Source organism: Aphelocoma coerulescens, chromosome 29, assembly GCF_041296385.1.
Source record: "Aphelocoma coerulescens isolate FSJ_1873_10779 chromosome 29, UR_Acoe_1.0, whole genome shotgun sequence".
In the NCBI taxonomy this organism is placed as follows: Eukaryota; Metazoa; Chordata; class Aves; order Passeriformes; family Corvidae; genus Aphelocoma; species Aphelocoma coerulescens.
Window position 1 is genome coordinate 2,771,467 of NC_091042.1, and position 20,679 is coordinate 2,792,145.

The following is a 20,679-nucleotide window of genomic DNA, read 5'->3' on the forward strand; positions in this document are numbered from 1 at the left end:
AAATCCCCCGGCAGCGCGGGCTGGGCAGGGAGGGAGGAGGTCTCAGGCTGGAGCAGGTGAGCACGTGGACGTTCTTGGGAGTCCTTGACTTCCAGGGCACAAGAAACCCCAGGGAAGAGGCTCTGCTGAGTCCCCTGGATGGAGAACGTTTCCTGGGGGTCTTGTGGAGCTGTCGGGACCCCAGATACCGCAGGACCCTTTTCTACAGGAGCCAGGGTGGAGGAGAGCGGCCAGAGGAAACTTCCTTACCGCTGGCCCTCGGCCAGGGAGAATGCAGCTGCATCCTTGGAATCGAGTGGAGCGTGGGGACTGGGAGCGTTTCCGTGTTATTTTTTGGGGAAGCCACGTGAGGGTTGTGTTAATTCCTGCTGGGAGAGACAGCGGAACCAGCCGAGGGCTGTGGGATGGGTGAGGAGGTAACAGCCCCAGGTGATAACTGCAAGACACGAACCCTTAAAGGGGTGGGTTAGTGAGGGCTGGCGGGATGTGAGTGGCCGTGGCGGAGTCCTCCTGTTATAAATGGGTGCTCAGAGCACGGATTCAATCGCCAGGGCTCCCCTCAGCGTGCCCTCAGATCTAATTAACGTGAAAAAAGTAATTAAGGGAAGGTGCTGCAGAGCTGAGGCTCCCAGAGCAGGCTCTGGCAGACAGGCAGGAACCCCGACGTGTCTTGGGAACACCTCGGGAGCTTGGGCCAAGGGATAACTCAGGGCCTGGGGCTCTTTCCTCACCTTCCCAGCAGTGCTTGTCCCTGCTCCACCACACACACCCCAGTTACGGAAACCAGCTCCCGTCCTGCTTCTTGGAAGAGCATCCCCAGGGTGAGGATGGATAAGTGATGCTTTTCCATGCTTTTTTGGGGTTGTGCCCTGCTATTGCTCCCTGCATGGAAGCAGCCCTGGCTTGCAAATTGCTTCTTTATCTGCACCCGCTGCTGTCCAGGAGGCAAATTAATTAATAATGGTCAATTAGTCCTGTGGGTGCTGGAGGTGCTCGGCACCGCTGTGTTCCTTCCTGGAGCGTGAGGCTCTGGGGCTGCCTGGCCCTGCAGTCCGGGACTGAATTTGTGTGTTTGAGAGATTTAATTCAGAAGCCACCATTGGCGTGTGGCGAAGCTGCTGGGGCTGCAGAGGCAGCGCTCAGGCCTTCACTCCATCCAGGACAAAAATTCCAAAGGAGAGGGGGGAAGAATTCCATCCCCCCTCAAACCTGGACTGAGTGATGTGTGAAATATCTTCACAGCCGATCCCCGCTAATGGGTTGCAAATTGCTTCCATCAGCTCCAGCATTACAGATTGCCGTCTGAAATTGCTTCCAGGAGCCCATTTTGGGGCCAAATATTTCCTAGCTTGGGGAAATAACCATCAGCAGCATTAGTGACAGTAAATTGTATTCAAATGAGGCACCGTGGGGCCTTATTAGGACTTCTCACATGTGCCTTTCTCGCTGGTGGGGCAGCTCCAGCATTAGGGACTCTTGCATCCACACAGAATCCTTTAAGTTGGAAAAGACTTCCAAGATCATCCTTCAGCTGCTGCCCCAGCACTGCCAAGGCCATGACTAAGCCACCTCCTCAAGCACCACATCTACATGTCTTTTAAATCCCCCCAGGACTGGTGCCTCCACCACCGCCTGCGACAGCCTATGCCAGGGCTTGGCAACATTTTCCATGGAGAAATTTTTCCTGTTTTCCAGCCCCAGGTGTTGGGTACCTGGAGAACAACTGGTTTTGCCATTAAAGACTGGGGCAAGGAAGGCTTCTGCCAGTCCCTGTTGGCCATTCCCATTGCTTTGTGCTGCTCCTCGAGGCATCGCCTCGCTCCAGCTCTGAACCAAGAGCAGCTCCGTTGCCTCCACAGAGATCCTGGTAGAGGTCCAGGGTTTCCTAATTCATGAGCACATCGTTAATTATCTGCTGGAAGCCAAAGCCCCAGCATCTTGGTGAGACTAACGAGGCTATTAACAGAGCTGATTCTTGCCATGCTGGCTTGGGCTGGCCCAGAGCATGGTGCCGTCCCGGGCGGGTGAACAAAGGCAGAGACAAGCTTTGCGTCGCATCCTCTGGCACTTATTTACCTTCTAAACCACATCTGACCATTGCTGAGACCTTTCCAAAGGAAACCACCACATCTAAATGCCGAGAACAGAGAACCCAGCACGGGCAGCTCGGTGAATCCGTGGGATTTCTAAATCGAGCGCATCCCCAGCGTCCACATAGTGGTAGCTGGGGAAGGGTCACAGCCAGCCTGGGTGGAGGGTTGAGCTGCAATGCCCAGAGCTGCTGCTCGCAGGAGGTCCCCACGGGGTTATCCTGAGTGAAAACACCACTGTTTAAACCCAGCAGTGGCTGCTCCGAGCCGCTGGGTCAGCGGGCCCCGTGAGCGGTATCTCCGTGTGATTTATGCTGTGTTGTGCCGTGCTCTTGCTTGCACCCGCTTGGCTCTCCCGGCGTGAGGAGCAGCCAGTCCATTAAACACTGAGTCATCCTCAGCAGCATTTAATTTTGTGAGGGGCAGCAGTTTGGATAATTAAAGGCCTCCATCGCCAATGCCAGCGGCTGTGGAGCGCGGGGCTGACGGGGAAGGCGAGGACACCCGGCAGCACCGGTTAACCCGCCACCGAGGAGGTTCAGCTCTCCCTCCCTCCCCTCTCCCCCTGCATTTTGGAGTGGGTTTTAACCTTTTCCTGCCTCAGACAAGGGCTTCCTTATTCAGGTGAGTGTGATGATGCTTTGTGCTGTTTCTGCCTGGATTAACCACATCCTGATGGGATCTCCCATGGGCAGATCTGCTATCTGGAGGCCTTGGCTTATTAAAAGGACAAGCTGTTCGGGGAGCTGGTAATAAAGCGATGAAAGCTTTTACGAACCAGAGTTGAAGGCACTAATATCGCTGTGCTCTGCGTGGGTGAGAAATTAGACAAGAGTTCCTCTGTGCTGATGGGGTTTTTTCTCCCCCCTATTCATCTTTCTCAACAATTATCTTTTATTTTGATATCTTTCTATTTAAACCTTCAGAACTGCTCTCGGGATGAAAAGGAGGTTGAACTGCTTAACAACCATGCACCTTGCGGTGCGGGGGACCTGGAGGCACAGAGCCATGGGGAAGGTGGCTCGGGCTCTCCTGGGGTTTTGGCAGCAGGAACCATCCCCAAGAGCCAGGCAGCAAACTCCCTGGGGATGGTATCCTGTGGGAGGGCAGGAACACCTCCTCACCAGCAGCCTTGGGAAGAGCCATAACGCTGCCTCTGTGTTGCACCAACACTGTACACCTGGGGCTGGATAGCTGGGAATTCCTCCTCCTGCCGCTCGTCAACCTCGCATCTGGGTGCCCCTCACTTACTTTGGGGCCGAGTGTATTTTTTGCAGCCCCTTCAGGGCTGTTTCTACTCTTTTTCCATCCCGGAATCTCGCAATCAATCAGCCGCATCTTTCCGGAATTGTGGACCGCACCTTAAAAACCAAAGGCGGATGGAAACCCTGTGGAAAATCACCAAGATGGGTGTGTGGCTTCATTAGCTCGAGCAATTAGCATGAGGCAATGCAAAGGCACTGGCTCCTGCTCAACCACTGTCCTGAAACACTTCCCCTGTGCCCAAATTCCACCTTGGCTGGCTCCTGCCATCCCCACTTGTTTCACCCAGTGTCCAGAGAAAGCATCTCCTGGGACACACAGAGCCCTGGGGCTGCTGCCCTGGACTGAAGGGGCTGAAGATGCTCAGGCTGGATGGGACCTGTGCCTGGAAGTGGGGGGCAGAGACTAAACAAAATCATTCCACAGGATGCTGGGTCAAGCAGGGACCTGGGTGGTTGCCAGCGGTCCTGCCGTGCTGCCCAAGCCCATCCCTCCTGGCTCCTCGCTCTCTTCCCGCTCTGATATCCGTATCAGGAGCTGGTTTGGAGCTACCTGAGCAGAAATGCCCCTGTTGGGCCACGCTGGTGCTCCCAGAGATGTGTCCAAAAGGCACCTTGCTGCAGCCCCAGGCCACGAGCAGGTCATGGCGCTGAGTGTGTGCGCACGGGGGAGATCCCGGGATGTGCCACGTGTGACAGGACAACAGGAATCCCCAGCCCCTCTCTGGGTGCGGATCCAGCCCGTCCCCTGTGCTGCCCCACTCATCCCACAACATTCCTCCACCCACGCTGCCCTGGCTTTGCTGGCGGCTGTTTGTCCTCGTGTCCTTGTCACTGCCGTAGAGCCCATCTGGATGACTTTTTCTTTTATTCCCTCTGACACTGGTTGTGGTCACAACAAAACTCATCTCATTACCGAAATGCTGAGGGTAGCTGGAAGGGGAAATGGATCCCTCCGTCTGGGAAGTGCCAGGTCGGCTGCGGAGCCGGGTTGGAGGAGGCAGCTCGTGTGTCTCGGGTGTGCAAAAGCTGCTCCAGCAGCTCGGGGCTGTGGCAGCCAAAGGGTTAACGCTGCCGGCATCCTCAAACGGCACCGATGGGAGCAGGAGCTTCTCCATCTCCGAAAGCTGGAAAACAAATTAAAGCAATGTTGCAACTAATGCGTTTCTTTGCAGCAGAGAGGAGGGGAAGAGCAGCTCCAAGGCTGCGGAGACAAAGGCGGTGCAGATGGGTGCTGGGGGACCCGCGAGCGCCACGTGCGCTGCTCCCAGCTAAGCTCGGATTTGCTGCTACGGCTCCGTGACAGCGGCTGGAATAACCTGGGGAGGATTTATGGGAGCCACAGCAGGGCCAAAGGGGGAGCCTGCCTGGAAAGGGCTGTAGCTGGGAATTACTCTGGTGTTGTTGCTTCTCGGTGCTCGTGTCCCATTTCCGCAGGAGGGATTGTGTGGTGCAGGGAGGGAATATGGCACTGGATGCTCCAGGCACAGAGATCAGCGCATCTTCTCCCCAGCAGCCGCCTGATATCCGGCAGTCCAGCATCTCCCACTTGGCTTCCTGGGCTCTTATTTGCGTTGACGAGAAATTAAACAGAGAGATGCAAATCCCCTTGAATGACATAAGGAAGATGACGGCCCCAGTGGAGCCAGGTCTGGGGCTGGTGGGTGCCCAGGGGGAGGAGGCTGGTTGGCAGAGTTTGGTGTGTGGTGAAAGGGCTGGGGGAGCTGGGCAGCTGGACCCACAGCCATTGTCCAGGGGCTGCTGCTGCTCCCCAGCATGGCCTTGTCCTTGTCCCCTGTTGGCAGAAATGACACATTTCTCACGAAGAAGGGGCTTTATCCCCTCCCGCAGCAGCCAGGCCCATGCAAGGAGCAGATGGAGCCCATCTTGAACGTGCAGTCTCAGCAAAAGAAAAGCCAATAATCGAGTTAATTACAGACGTTATGTGATCACTGGGGATTCCCAGGGGATGCTGGCGATGGAGCAGCCCTTTGCTCGCCATCCGCAGCCAGCGGGGCCGGGGCACCTGGCCGGGGGCTGAGCTGCCCTCCCTGGGGATGGCTCGTGCACAAACCCCCTCGATGGACTGACTTGGAGCTCCGTGGTTTTGGGCGTCGTATCCATCCCTTCCCCTGTGTTTTTCCTGGCTGTGTCTCCTGAGGCAGATTCACGGGGTGGCTGGAAGTGCCGAGCAGTGTCTGCTCTCCCCAGGAGCTGTGCCTCTGACTGTGCAAAACGTGACTGTCCCGAGGGCAGAGCATCGTCTGCCTTTGTCTCACTGCTGAGAAAAACTAGGAGAGAAAGTGCAGCAGCTCCTAAACTCCTCGGTTTAAAAGTGAATTTTAATTCGACTTGAAAGACCACAGACCCCTTACCTGGAGCCTCTGGGGCAGCTCTGCCACGTCCCCCAGCCGTGCAATGTCTGACCAGGGACACAAGGGACTTTCCAGCGGAAATGCCTGCCCGGAGGCAGCGCTCAGCTCTGGCAGCCAGAGGATGTGGATATGCTGGTTTGCCCTCTTGGTGCTTCTGCTCTGCTCCCCATCAGCTGAGCTAATAAAGTTTGGACTCGTTAAATCCACAAATGGTTTCAAAGTCGATTGCCCTGGGCTGGCTCGCAGCTCCCGCCCACCCCTCCCTTCGCCTCTCTGCTGGGGAGATAAGGATGGCAGTGGCTTTAATTCCTCACTTATGCATCGACTGCCAATTCTCCTGTCCGCTCACCCTTGATAAATATTGCACAAAGATTTGGCGGCCAGTGTGCCAGAGATAAAGGTCCAGTCCCACCAGATCTCCTTCCTCTGTGCCTCTTGTCTCGTTATGTGTCCAATTTGTTAAACAACCCACCTGCTGCAAGAGGCTCTTCCCGTCCCGGCTCCTGCCTCGGATTATTGCTAAACCTCTGCGTGAGCCTCCAGCCTGGGCTGGGAGCTGAGGACCAGGGAAAGGCGCTGTCATTTCCAGGCCTTGAGCTGTCATTGATCGGGGATCGATAGCGGAGCTGCCTTGGCTCAGAGCTCTCCAGGCCTGGCAGGATCCCCGTCGCTGGCGTCGTGCGGGGGCCGAGGTGCTGCCGTGTCATCTGTGAGCCCATCCCTGGCAGCAGAGCCCAAACCAGGATTTGGGGATGCTCGTGTGCAGCAAACCTACAAAAGAGAGTGTGCCAGGGGTTCTGTCTGGGTTTAGCCTTGCTAAAAACCCCCTTTGCACCAGGGAGGCCAGGCTGGGTGAGCACAGCGTGGGGTGCCAGGAGCGGGGCTGGTGCTGGGGCCGTGTCACTGGGAGCTGTGCTGTGTCTCGCCCACCCACCACGCCTGGGTTTGCTGGAACTGGCTCCCGCAGTTCAGAAATTCTCGAGGGGCTGAAAGCTGCCCTTGGGGGTGCACAAATATCTTACGGAGATGTGGCGCTGACGGAGCTGCTCAGGGGATGGGGTCGTGGCACAGGGAGGGTGCCCAGCGCTGCTGGTCTCCTCAGGACCACGCAGACAAACGCCCTGATGCTGCAGCTCCTGCCCAAGCCTCAGATTTCAGGGCTGCTGGAGGCGAGGGGACAGGCAGAGGCCATCGATTGGGGTGGAGAGGGAGAAACAGGACGGAAGGTCTCAAGAAACCTGATCACTGAGTATGAATATAGATCTGGTTGGTGGCATGTTAGAGCTGATATCCCCCCTTTGCATCCTCATCCTGAGTGTTGTCTCTCTTATGAGAAGATCAAATTAAAGAAGAGGTGCGTGTTGCTCAGGTCTGGATGTCTTTGAGCTCGATGTGGCACAGAAGTCTGCTATTCCTGCTGGAAGAGCAGCTGTCCCAGGCAGCTTCAGGTGCTGTTTAGCTTCCAGGTCTCTGGGCTCCGCAGTTTGCAGTGGCTCTGACAACACGGTTTGATCACTATCGTTTCTAAATCCATGAGAAATGTCATCTGAAGTGCAACAAATAACGGTCTGATTATCTGCTGGATCCTAATGCTACTCCCTGGAGATAACAAGCTGCAATTTTCCCCCTGGGCCATACAATAATCGCCCCAATTACTCCCAAGCAGTGGTCATTAAACTCACGGCATCGCTTTCGTTTACAAAGCAAAAATCATTAAGCAGGTGTGTGTGTGCATGTTCACTGCTTGGCTGGGAGTGACCGAGGCTGTTCCTGCTTTGTTCTGGGAAAGGAACTCTTGGTGGCTGTGGAAAACCTCCATGGTTTTCCCGCTCTGTGTGGCACAGTTCTGTCAGGAGCGGTGCAGAGGAGCCTCCGGATGATCGACCAAATAAAATGCAGTTGGTGTCTGTTAATGCTGGGGTTGGTATCCCGGAGGATGTAACCTCTATCCAAGTGTAACATGGAGGGATTTAGGGAGACGGCGTGGTTAGCGGAGCTGGGATGTGATGGGCATATCAAACACAGCCCAGGCCCTGCAGGAGCAGATGTGCTGCTGTGGTTTGCCTGGGGTGCAGGTGGCAGTTGCAGGGTGTGCACAGGACACCGGCGTCCCACGCCAGCACAGGCTGTGGGGTGCTACCCCTGTGCTCCATCAGCCTCCAGGTAGAGGGGACAAAGTCCCCGTACCTTTGTCCCAACAAGACCCACGCTGTCAGTGAGGTTGGCTGTCGCTGCCGTGTCTCTGCACACACACACACGATGGCTCCCACACGAGCGTGTCCTGCACCCACCGCACGCTCGGACACGGAGCTTCCAGCTGCTCCAGGAGGAGAGCAGAGAAAGCAGAGGGAGGGATGACCAGGACGAGGGAGGCAGTGCTGGTGAATTATGCATGACTCCAGGAGGGGAGCGTTATCTGCACGGACAAAGGCCTGTGCCAGCAGCCCGGCTCTGCTGTACCTGTGCCTTCCTTCGCCCGCGCTTTATCTCCGCTCCCAGCTTGTAATTCAGCCCAAATATCAGAGGAAGCTGGAAGATTAATTTTCTCTGTTTGCATGGCAAAGGAGAGGGGACACGCTCTCACTCCCGGCTCCCAGCTGTTTAATCCTCCACCAAGGCCTGCTGAAGGAAAAGGCAAAAAATTTATCAGTGTTGGCAAGTCGCTGGTGTGGGGAGGGGTGTTGGAGCCCGGGGTCCCCCGCAAGCGGGTCGTGGGCACTCACAGCAGGCTTCATGTGTGGGCAAGGTTTGGGGGGGACTAGGAAAATGCAAACCCTTCCCCCCTCCCCAGCATTCGGGTCCAGAGGAGGGTGTGGGGTTGGGAGAGCCGGGGTCATCCTCACGTGTCCCTCCGGCGTGGGAGCGTTCACGGCTGAGAGTCGCTCAAATATTTAAGAGATGACAACTGTATTAATACAAAAACTAGATAAAGATCCCTTGAGTCTAAAGCCAGAACCATCAGCTCAGCTCTTCTTTTCCAGCACTCTCCCTTAGCTTACTCCCTGGCTTAAATGAAATCATAAATATCAGCCCACAAAGCTCCTTTGTCACCGCACGCAGCTCCCGGCGACAAGAGGTCATTCATTAAAAGCCAGATGAAGGCAATAGAGACTCCCTTTGTTTTTTAAGGAGTTCAGGATAAGGCTGTGGCTTCTCTGCCGACATTAATGCACCGTTTCACTACGAGGAGCACAAAGGATGGGCGGCGGGTTCGGCTCATCCCATCCAAGTGCTCTTTACCCCGAAGCTGATCAGCACTGGAGGAAACATCCCGGCTTCACTCAGGTGGGACATCACAGATAAACCCGGCTTGTTGTTGGACTGATGGCAAAAACAGGGCCCCTTTGCCCCCCTCCCCAAAGACCCCATGGGCTCCTTTATCCCCCTCCTTGCGAACCCCATGGGCTCCTCATCCCCCTCCTCCCAGCCCCTGTGGACGTTGCTCTGGCCACATTTTGCCCTGCTGAGGGATGGCCGAGGCCCTGCAGCTCCCAGCCAGCACATGAGCCTGATGCCATCTGCCGGCCTCTGGCTCGGGCCAGCCGGGAGAAATCGGAAATTAATTCCCTGAAACGTCCATCTTCCTCTGGCTAAAGCCTGGCTGCCCTCCCTTCTCAGCCTGATGGATTTCTCCTCACACTACTGAATAACTCCTTTTGAACACCCCTGCTGTATTAATGCATCTAGAGAAGTGCACCTAAGATCGGTTTTTTTCTCCCTTTTATTTTCCCTGGGGAAATGTTACCGTCTCAAAGTTTCTAATTCCACTTGCTTTCCCACCCTGCTTTTTTTTTGGTTTTTTGAATGACTGCTTATAAAGACCATCGTGCTCTAACTGGTTTTGGATTAAAAGGAACTTAATAAAGGTTTCCCCTGAGCACAAAGCTGCACAAATGGGTTTGCAATTGCAGAGTTAATTGCGGGAGCTGGGCAGAGCGATTGGTGTTTGCAAGGCTTCACCAGAGGATGAGGCTGGCAGGGAGAGGTTTGGCTTTGCTCTTTGCTCACACAGTGAGGTGCTGGGGCAGGTTTCTTTCCATCCTGCCCCAAAAGATCGAGGCACGGGGTCACCAGGGATCCCTTCGGCATCAGCACCAATCCCAGTCACCTCCTGAGGTCACACACTGGGGTCGGCCAGTGCTGCCCAGCCAAGGGTCTGCGGTGGCTGGAGGAGGAGAACGGGCTGGAGACCAACCCAGCGAGGCTGCGGGAGGAGCTGGAGGAGAATTTCTGCTGCCTGAGAATGTGAAGTGCTTCCGCCAGTAATCGCCGGAATCATCAAATTAGCATAAATTCTATTAACGGTTTCCCAGATGAGACATTTCAAGGCTTCTCCCCCCCTTCCTGACACAAACAAAAGAGAATATAATTACTTTGCCATAAAGCAGCTCCTGAAAAGGCCCTCAGTCCTTCTGCCTTTCTTCTCCCTTGGAATAAAGCTCCAAATGAAAGGTGCTCCTGACCTCCCTGCTCTCATCATTCATCAGCTGGGGAGGAGGAAAGAGGCTCCACAAAGGTTTTAGAGCCTGGGATCGAGCAGGGGGCCCATTTGCCAGGTCCACATCGTACCACAGGTGGGGGGGGGAGGTTCTGAGAAGCTTTTTGGGGCGCTCAGGTCCTGCTGCCCTCCTGATTCTGAGGAGGATTTGGAAGGGCAATGGCTGAGCACGTATGGAAGAAATGTAATTTGTGTAACACAAGCCCAGCACCTACTGCAGTAACTCACTACAAGCACCGCGGGGGCAATCATCTAAAATAATGTTCCTTTTTATTGGCACGCGATTGCGGATGACAATTTGAAAGGGAACGGAATTTGCTTATGAGCAAAAGCCTCCTTAACTCTTCAGAACGACACTAAAACAACTCGCCTGCCTATAAATACGATCTGCCAATAGAGGCATCTTAGCTGTGAAGATTTAATTACAGGCAGGAGCTGCAGGAGGCCCGGGGCTGACACCAAAACAGCTGAGCCCCATCACCGAGGGGGATGTACCTGCACGAGAGGCTCTCCCCAGAGCCAGGTGTAACTTTCAACCTCCAGCTTCTTCCCAAACAGGGGAAAATTGGGCTTTGGGGTGATTTTCTGTTCCATAAGGTCATATACCAAGGTCAGAACCTTTCTCTTGCTTGGCCATTGGCTCAGGGGACGAGTTGTGCCTCTTCTAGGCCTCAGTTCCCCTATAAAACGTAGATAATTTTGGCTCTCTTCTTCAAGGAAGCCTCATTAATGCTTACTTTGCCAAAGATCTTGAGGCTTTTTACAATCTATTGTGAATTAATTATTATTACGTTAAAACAAACTATATACCCTAAATAAAGCAGTTCCAACAAAGCAGCTGGATGATGAGAGCAATCTGCTTTATGAACTCCCTTTTCCACTGCGCAATTTTAAGCATTTAGTTCCGCTTTCTAATTGCTAATATCCGTTCTTCAATTACCCGCTGTTTTGTTTCAGATTTGAAAGATTAAAGCACGTTGTTATTTTATGATTATGTGAATTCCCTTTGTGTAATTGTTGGGTTTTGGGTTTTATCCGTTTGCATATTAAACGCCTGCACGGGGAAGACTCGTATGTGGCTTGAAATGGGTTTCGCCTTTGGCGCAAGTTGCCGGCTGTTACTCAAATCAACGTTTAAAGACAAAAAAAACCAGGCAAGGCATCGTATTTCTCAAGCGACAACACTTAATAAACAGCCTCGCGGTGAATTTCACCACGCACCGGCTGCACCAAGCCCCCGGCACGGACCTTTTGGAGCCCTGCGGAACCAGCGCAGGGGGCTCAGGCCCATCCGCGCCCTGTGCCAATGGCTTTGCTCGGAATAACCACCAGGGCTCGGCCTGAGGACGACTTTTCCTTCCCAGAGCAGCCCCTCTGGTGCGCCGGGCAAGGAGTAGCCCCGGGTCTGGGGGTCCTGGGCCCACCCGGCGTCCCCGTTGCTAAGCAACGCGCGCTGGCGGCCAGCAGCCAGCATTAAAGATGGCGCCCGGCCGGCTTCAGCGCGTGCGCGGCCGCGCCCCGCGCCGGGGAGAGGAGCGGGCAGGCCGCGCCCTCAGCAGACATGGCGGCGGGCTGGCTTCAGGAGCCCGCTGAGCGCAGCCAATGAGAGCCCGCGGGGGGAGCCGGGGCGCGCGGGGATTGGCTGGCGGCGGGGATTCAAACCGGAGCGCGGGGCGGTTGGGGCTGCGCGCGCGGCTGGGGCCGGAGCCGCGGCCCAGGTGAGGGAGCCGGGAGGGCTGAGGGGGGCCTGGGGGGCTGAGGGGAGCCTGGGGGGCTGAGGGGAGCGCAGGGAGGGGCGGAGGAGTCTGGCCGGGAGCTGAGAGGAACCGGCGGCTCAGGTGAGTGCGGGGGATCGGGAGGGCTGAGGGGAGCGGCGGATCCCGGACCCGCCCAGGCCCCATCCCCGGTGGTCTCGGAGCCTCGTTCGCCCGGCTCGGAGGGGGCTGTGCGGGCTGGGCTGGTCCCTGCGGCCTCCCGGCCTCGGGGGTCGCGGAGGGCGAGGGGATGGTGATGCTGGTGCTGGTTTATGAGGCACCGAGCTGAGCGTGCCCCGTGGTGTGAGTTCGCGCTGCAAGGGCAGAGCTCTTCCGCACCTCGTGGTCCACGTAATACAGAAAGTATCGAGGTATCGGAGTGAAGTCCGTACCTGTGAATCAGGTACCCCAAAGCCCTCTGTGCTGGCGTGTTGTGTTCCCTCCTGGCACCTCTCCCATGCCTTCCAGCACCAGCTCGTTTCCCAGCCCCGGCCGCCCTGCCTGCCCCAGCCACCTCTTGCATTGGTGAAGTCATTTCTGTCTTGCTGAGCTGGAGACTTTCCCCTCCGCTGCCTCTGTTTATGCCGTTGTTGCTGCTGTTTGAGAGAAATGTGCTGACTGGTTGAATTTTAACAGCTATTTGCAGGAGGAGCTGTAAGTTAAAATGCAGCTAAATTTAAAACTGTATTAAAATTCCCCGGAGTGTTGCTCCTATTTTTATCTTACAAAGTGCTGAAAACTTGCAGGTTTTTAGTGGCCTATATAGTACCAAGTTATTTGTAGATAGGGCATGGGCTGTGTTCTCTACCCTTTCTGAAGGGGAGGACTTGGGATCCCTCATCTTGCCTCGGGTTCTGAGCCTCTGTGCTGTGCTGGAGGATAGTGGAAGCACTAAGGTGGGCAGATCTGCCTCTCTGCAAGGCTGTGTTATCCATAAACTGTGGAGGGCTGTGGATTTTCATTCCCAGTGGAAAAAAGTGGATGCACATATCTCCATAAAACATTTTGTTTGTGCAGCTTCTCCAACTCGCCTGAAAGCCTTACAACCAGTAGCTCTGAGGCTGGTTCTCTTTTCTTTGGGCTGGTTTCTGTTGGGAGGTGGGAGGGAAGGGCAGGGCTCCTTGTTCAGCTGTGGTTTTTTGGCAGGGGGATGGAGACTGCCATGGGGAACCTGCGGGGTCTGTACGAGCAGCTCACACGCCAGGCCGAGCTTCTGAGCGAAGGAAACGAATGCCGTGAGTTCTGCCTCTGAGGTGCTCCTGAAGGATGTGCTGAAGATGCTAAAACCAGTCCAGTCTGGGTTTTTCCTTTATTGAAAAACATGAAGTCCTGGCTGGACTTCTGTGCAGGGCCACGTTCTGCTTGTAGCAAACTGGCTTCGTGCAATGTCTCGTGTTCCAGCTCTTCTGCCTGGTGCTGACAGGAAGGGCTTGGTCTGAAAACTGGAAGAGCTCATGGACATCTCTTGGGTGGGTGGGTTGGCCCAAAGGCTGGGTTCTCCACCCCTCAATTGGGAGCAGGTTGTGGAGGTTCAGGTTGCACACCAAGAGGAATTTCTTCATGGAAAGGGTGGTCAGGCATTGGAAGGCGCTGCCCAGGGAGGTTTGGAGTACCAAGGAACATCCCTGGATGTGGCACTCAGTGCTCTGGGCTGGGTGACAAGGTGGGGATCGGGCACAGCTTGGACTCGATGATCTTGGAGGCCTTTTGCAACCTCAGGAATCCTGGGATTCTGTGTGAGCAGATAGCTGCTGCCAGCTGCTCCTCTCCTCGCCCTGCTAAGGCTTGGTGTGCTCTCTCCCCAGAATTTATTCAGTTAGCGAAGAACTTTGAGGAGTATCGGAGGAAATGGCAGAAAACGGAGCAGGAGCTCGGCAGGTACAAAGATCTCCTCATGAAGACAGAAGCCGAGCGCAGCGCCCTGGACGTGAAGCTGAAACACGCCCGCAATCAGGTGGATGTGGAGATCAAACGGAGGCAAAAAGCCGAAGTGGACTGTGAGAAGCTGGTGAGTAATTCCTGTGTTACCCAGGAGTGTGGAGTCAAGGTGATTCAACTGCATTGATCAGTGGCAAATAAGGACTGGCACTCATGGGAAGGAAAAAAAGAAAAAAAAAGCAAGGAATTGGCTTGGCTCCTCGGAGCAGCTTTCTGCTTTGATCTGGGAGAGGAGATTGGCTGCTGGTAGAGCTGAGCTGCCATTACCTGCCTGCAGCCATTAGCAGTCCATTGACACAAGTTCTGAGAGCTTATCTCTGGTATCTGGAGCACTTGTTCGGGTCTCACAGTAATTAAACCCAGTGTATCCAGCTGCTGATGTTATCTGTGTTCACAGGAGCGGCAAATCCAGCTGATTCGGGAGCTGCTCATGTGTGATGCCTCCGGCAGCATCCAGCTCAGTGAGGAGCAGAAGTCTGTCCTTGCCTTCCTGAACAGGCCACAGGCTTCTGTGGGAGGTTCAGGTAACAAAAGGTAGGGAAACAGCATTTTATCTGAGGTGTCAGGCATCAATCCAGCTGTCAGCCTCCGTGACACATTCCGCACCCATGTCAACAGTTTTCCTTTTTGTTCCGCTTTAAAATCCGGTTCTTCTGAGTCAGTGAGATTGTTCTGGAACTGTGACTGACTGAAAGCCAAACTGATACAAGCTTCTTCTAATTTTTGTTTTTTAGGCTGTCTACAATAGATGAATCTGGCTCAATTCTGTCAGACATCAGCTTTGACAAGACCGATGACTCACTGGTAATGTAACTCCACGTTCTGAAGTTCTCCTCCCCTGTAAAGCCCGAGGGGAGGGGGTTGATCTCCAGAGACCCTTTGTGTTTAGATTACTGGGGTATTAAACTGGTTGAGCTGATTTGCATTTCTGGGATGTACTATTGGCTAAAACTTGATGAAAGCCCTGGCCAGGGGCTGTGTGGCATTTGCCATTAACCAGTGCTGTGTATTTCCCTCAGGACTGGGATTCCTCGGTGGTGAAAGCTGTCAGGCTGAAGAGGAGAGAGAAGCGGGTACGTGGTTCAATTGTTCCCCGTCACATTGTTCGTCCTGGCTGCCACAGTGCCACCATCTGTCACCTCACAGCCACCTGTAGTGACCTCTGAGCCACCTACACAGTCAGACCTCACATGGATCTGCTCCTGCTGTGGGGGTTTAGATTGAAATTTAGGTCTGATGTCATTGTTCGTCTGCTGAAAATGAGTGGAGTTTCTGTATATCCTGTGCTGTTACAGTCTGGGATTTGCAAGAAAACACTTGGAGATTATTAACAGCTCCCAGATTAGGGGGAAATGGTGTAGGAAGTTTACATTTTTCTATTCTGTAAAGGAGCTTGTGGTTGTTCTGCTTTAATCTGCAGAAGATACAGGTGGGAAGAGCCTAGTAGAGCTGGGAAGAGTCTGGGACTTGCTTAGTCGCTGGTTTTTGTGTGTGTAGTTTGTGGGTTCGTTGGGGCTTTTTTGTCCTCCATTCTTAGGTTGGGTTTCTTTGTTTTCTGAACTGAATTATAAAGCTGGCCAGGAAAATTATCTCAAAGAGCAGCATATTAAGGTTCCCTAATTCTTCCTGGCACCTCCAAGGTTGCCATGAAGCTGAGGTACCACTGAAGGACTTGTCTGCACTCACCACAGAAGCATGAAGTGCTCAGTCCTTCTAATGATCCTGGACCAGTGTCATGCCAAGTTAGCCGCATTCCTGCTTCCTAGACAAGAATGTGCTCTCTTTCCAGCGCTCTTCCAGGCAGTTTGCTGAAGGCCCCCCAGGTCCTCAGAAGAAATCCAGATCCATTAGCAACACAGCAGACCAGGTATGGTGGTACCAGCTGGGTTTGTGTGCACTTGGTCACAGCTCCTGTGTGTTTCCAGGGCCACTGGAACTTCCCAGTTCTGTCATCCTTCCTGTCACTGATGGTGTATTTGTCATTACAGGCTAACGAATCCATAGTGGCAAAGACCACTCTGATGGTCCCCAACGATGGTGGCCCAATTGAAGCCATTTCTACCATCCAGACCGTGCCTTATCCTCGGAGGAGCCGGAGGAAGAGCGGTGGGTGTAACATCTCTGTCCTGCCCTGACACAGCTACTCAGGTCATCCTGAAATGTTAATTATTCCTTCCAGGACCTGGAAGCTGCTTCTGGTTTATGATGCCTATGCTTTTGGGGGCAGAGGGTGATTCCAGCCAGTCAGCTTCTTCCTCTTGTGTCTCCCAGGTCCTTTGCAGCCTTGGAACAGCGAGTCCAGCATAGGCAGTAAGCAGCTGGAGTCCAAGACGGACAGCGATGGCTCCAGCACCCCGCAGCACAACGGGGGAGTGAGGCTGCACGACTTTGTTTCGAAGACGGTGGGTCTACAGGCAGGAGGAGCTTGGAAAAGCATCTCCTTCTATCTTGAAGTGTGTGTGACAAGAGGCTGCCAGCTGTGTCAAGGGAGGGTTAGGTTGGATATCGGGAAAAGGTTCTTCCCCCAGAGGGTGCTGGGCACTGCCCAGGCTCCCCAGGGAATGGGCACGGCCCTGAGGCTGCCAGAGCTGCAGGAGCATTGGGACAGCACTGCCAGGGATGCCCAGGGTGGGATTGTTGGGGGGTCTGTGCAGGGCCAGGGGTTGGACTGATGATCCCTGCGAGTCTCTTCCAACTCAGGCTATTCCATGATTCTGTGATTACATCTCGGGTCAATATGAGCTGTACCAGTTACCTGCATGGATCAGGGAACTGTTATCCGGTTTGATTCCTGCTGAGTTACTCCACTGCACTAATCTCTACCATCTGTGTGCCCTGGATCACCAGGTTATCAAGCCAGAATCGTGTGTTCCATGTGGAAAGAGAGTGAAGTTTGGGAAGATCTCTCTGAAGTGCAGAGACTGCCGGGTGGTCGCTCACCCGGAGTGCCGGGAGCGCTGCCCGCTGCCCTGCATCCCCACGCTGACGGGCACTCCGGTCCGCATCGGAGAGGTGGGTCTGGGCCCCAGGCGGGCCCACCTTGGCTTGGGACTTGCTCAGCTCCAGCTTTGCCTTCCCCAGCAAACTCCTGTTGCTCAGAGCTGCATAATAACATGCAAATGAGCTTGCTAATGCATCATTCCACAAGCAGGGAGGGGGTGTAGGGGTGTGATGGTAGGAGGGCGTTGAGTGGGGAAGGTGGCAGCTCCGGGCAGGCGATGCAGCGTTGTGCTGATGGATGTGATGCTTCTTCACCAGTCCTGAGTAGAGCAACAATTCTTGTTTTCAAACCATAGATCTTGCTGTGAATTCCTGAGAGAGTATTTTCCATGTCTTGGTGACTGAATCCCTCTTTTCTTTTTTATTTTCCCTTCTCCCTTTTAGGGCACCTTGATGGATTTTGTCCCTTCTACTCCTCCAATGATCCCTTCCATCATCGTGCACTGTGTTAATGAGATCGAGCAACGAGGACTGCATGAGGTAAGAAGAAAATGAGGTGTGAAACAGTGCTAATGAAATGGGTTGTGGTGTTGGGGAAGCAAATTGTTAACCCAAATGCCCCTTATTTATGGTGTATATTGTGCTGCTCAGTGGGTGACTCAGGTGTGGAGAGAAAGTGGGGGTGGAAGAACATCACTTGACCTCCTCTGAGCAAAGCTTTGTGCCAACAGACAGGTCTTTACCGCATCTCTGGCTGTGACAAGACTGTGAGGGAACTGAAAGAGAAGTTTCTTAGAGCAAAAAACGTTCCTTTGCTCAGTAAAGTGGACGATATCCACGCCATCTGCGGCCTTCTCAAGGACTTCCTGCGCAGCCTGAAGGAGCCCCTTCTCACTTTCCGGTTAAACAAGACTTTCATGGAAGCTGCAGGTGAGGAATTGCTGCCTGGCATCTCCAACTCTTTTTCCTTAGGCTCGATGGTTGTGGTTTTGCTGTCGAGTGAGCCAGCAGGCCTTGGTGCTCTGTGGAGCCCTCGTGCCTGTGTTCTGGTTGGGCAGGATACAAGATTATTAGCACAGCATGAGAAGTTTCTGCCTTCCTTATTTCTCAGGGTAGCTGTGGCTGTGAGGGGAGTATTGGAGCTTCTGGGAGCACTTTCTTAGGTCTAAATATTGATTTTTTTCCTGCTAGAAATCTCAGATGAGGACAACAGCATTGCTGCTATGTACCAAGCAGTTGGAGAACTTCCTCAGGCCAATAGGGACACCTTGGCTTTCCTCATGGTCCACCTGCAGAGGTACAATCTGATGGACAGGGAGGTTGGAACCAGGTGATCTCGAAGGTCCCCTCGCAACCCAAACCTTTCTGTGATCTGAAAGGGGATGGTTACCCCACTGGTGCTTTTTCTAACTGGGTCTGGTTACTGCTTGTGAGAATAAATTCCTCATTCTGGAATAAATTCCTCATTCTGGAACAGACCTGCTCACTCAGAGGGGACTCGTATCACAAGTGAAGGGGTAAAGCTACATTCTCTCTTAATTTCTTTTAACGCAGGGTGGCTCAGAGCCCGGATACTAAAATGGACATCTCCAATTTGGCCAAAGTCTTTGGCCCCACAATAGTCGCCCACGCGGTACCAGATCCTGACCCCATGACCCTCCTGCAAGACACGAAGCGTCAGCCCAAGGTAGGGCAAACCTGGCTGGTTTTTTCTCTTCCAACCCAAATCATTCAGTGATTCTGTGATCAGTGACTCACAGGTGTCTCTGTAGGTTGTGGAGCGACTTCTGCTGCTGCCCATGGACTACTGGAGCCAGCTGATGATGGTGGAGCAGGAGAACATTGACCCAGCACACGTGATTGAGAACACCAATGCCTATTCCACTCCACGGACACCTGAGGTTCAAGGTAACCCTGGCTTCTGCTTTAACAACCCTCAATCCAAGCAGCCTGGGAGGCTCTCAGAGCCAGCCAGTCCTCGCTTCACGGAGGAAGAGGGAAAAGCAAAGTGTGCCAGGAAATGCCAGATTTGTCTAGTGCTTGTGACAGATGCCAGGGAATGTCTGATGTTCCCTGCATGGCAAAGAAAACTTCAGCTGTCCCCACACTGTGCTGCTCTCTTTTGGCAGTGAGCATTCTGGGACCTCTCACCACCCCAGAGCAGCAGCTCTCCAAGACTCCCTCGTCCAGCTCCCTGTCTCAGAGGGTCCGCTCCACCTTCAGCAAGACCACCCCCAAGTAAGTGCCAGTGGGTGCTGTCCTGCAGCGTCTGGAATGACTGCAGGTGATTTGGGTGGTCAAGGAGAACTAAGCTGAGACTTTTTGGGGCAGCCTGCACTTACTACTTGGTCAACCCTCCCTTAATCTGTGCTGTGGGAGCAGCAGCTGCCCGATGGGTTACAAACATCATCTCATGGCAGGGAGGGGAACATTGTTTGGGAGGTGGGTAAAATTTGGGTGAATGTTCCCTGGAAAGGGAGAATGTTGGATCTCTATATCCAAAATTCCAAACTGATATTTTTGTGTTTCTCTTGAATTAGATTTGGGAGTAAAAGCAAGTCAACAACCCACCTTGGGCATCAGGGTAACTTCTTTGCCTCTCCTATGCTGAAGTGAAGACCTGGGAGTTGGTCTTGTCCTGGCATTTGCACACCAACGCTCACAAGTAGAAGAAGCACAGGTTGTCTCCGTGGCCCCTGGCAGCTTATATTAAATGATGTTTTGCCTTTTATCTTTCAGCTTAACTGAGACTTTTAATGGGATTTTATAGTGCAATTTATTTTTATTATCTAATGCTATGCTGAATGTAGTATTGGTGAAGACAGTAACAACCAGGATTTGTTCAATGTTAATCATTAAAAAAACTCTAGAGAACTGGCATTTTCACTAACATCTGGTTTTCTCCCTGTGTGAAGTAGAGCAGTCACAAAATGAGTGTCAGTCGGTTGGTTTTTAGGACTGCGTAGGATGTTCTGGACACAGCAGTTGTCTGAGCTTTGTCAGAATCCTGGCTTTCCATCAGCACAGAGTCTGTAAGTCCCACCTGGTTGGTGGTGCAGCTGGAATCCTGAGGATGGCAGTGTTGGATTGGGCTGGTGGGCAAAAGCCTCTCTTCAATGAACTGCCCGAGGGACTGTGGCTCCTCTAAAGGAACATTTCCTGATACCGAGTTTGCAAGGGGTAAATTCTGTAGAGGACGGTGGAGATGCAAAGCCAAAGGATTCCTGGCTAGCCTAAAGGAATTAGTGCTGCTCGTGCTGCTGGTGAGGGGAAGGAGGGTGGTTCAGTGGGGGTGGGAGTCCTGCTTTCCCAGGTTGGGGGCTGGGGTTTGCCCAGTGCTGTGTGACGACACCTGTGGAATGCACACGAGTTTATGATGTGGCTGTTTTTATTGAGCTCTGGAAAACTGTCCTGACCGTGCAGTTAAGTAAATCCTGATGTTCTACATGACCCACGGTTCTGTGTTTTCCGGCTTTGATTTTGGTTTTAATCTGTGCCGTGTATTTTCACCCAGGCATGTGTGGCTTCACTGGAGGTTGAGGGGCTGCTCTCTGAGGAGCTCCTGCCCCAAGGACTGATCCCAGCCAACGTTGCTGCTGGGGGCAGGATCCTGCCCCAGGCTGTGGCCCCTGGCTTCAGGGGAGGAAGGAGGAGAACAGGTTTGGTCCCCACTATTGTGTTGGGAGGTGAAATAGCCTAGGGTGGGTGTGGGGGCCTGGGGTGTTTCTCTGTCCCCTTGATTGTGAGGTCTGGGGGCTGAAGTGTTTGTACACTGGTGCTGACCCACTGCTGGGGCCCCTGGGCACGGGGGTGCTTCTGGCC

At 53.7% G+C, this 20,679-nt stretch overlaps 1 protein-coding gene across 3 annotated transcripts; it reads left to right on the forward strand.

The window, feature by feature from the left end:
- Nucleotides 1-11,898: 11,898 nt before the first annotated feature.
- On the forward strand, nucleotides 11,899-20,289 carry RACGAP1 (Rac GTPase activating protein 1). 3 transcript variants are annotated; one of them, XM_068997584.1, is made up of 17 exons: nucleotides 11,899-11,943; nucleotides 13,126-13,214; nucleotides 13,785-13,987; nucleotides 14,315-14,451; nucleotides 14,652-14,721; nucleotides 14,937-14,990; nucleotides 15,707-15,784; nucleotides 15,906-16,023; nucleotides 16,189-16,319; nucleotides 16,765-16,929; nucleotides 17,302-17,397; nucleotides 17,589-17,787; nucleotides 18,049-18,154; nucleotides 18,412-18,544; nucleotides 18,630-18,765; nucleotides 18,987-19,095; nucleotides 19,398-20,289. In XM_068997584.1, the coding sequence occupies exons 2-17, from the start codon at nucleotides 13,130-13,132 to the stop codon at nucleotides 19,471-19,473; spliced, it is 1,896 nt and encodes a 631-aa protein (XP_068853685.1). In that variant the 5' UTR covers nucleotides 11,899-11,943; nucleotides 13,126-13,129; the 3' UTR covers nucleotides 19,474-20,289. The 3 variants fall into 3 exon arrangements, with proteins under 3 accessions (XP_068853685.1, XP_068853686.1, XP_068853687.1); XM_068997585.1 differs by lacking the exon at nucleotides 11,899-11,943 and adding an exon at nucleotides 12,046-12,063; XM_068997586.1 differs by lacking the exon at nucleotides 11,899-11,943 and adding an exon at nucleotides 12,344-12,350.
- Nucleotides 20,290-20,679: the final 390 nt, after the last annotated feature.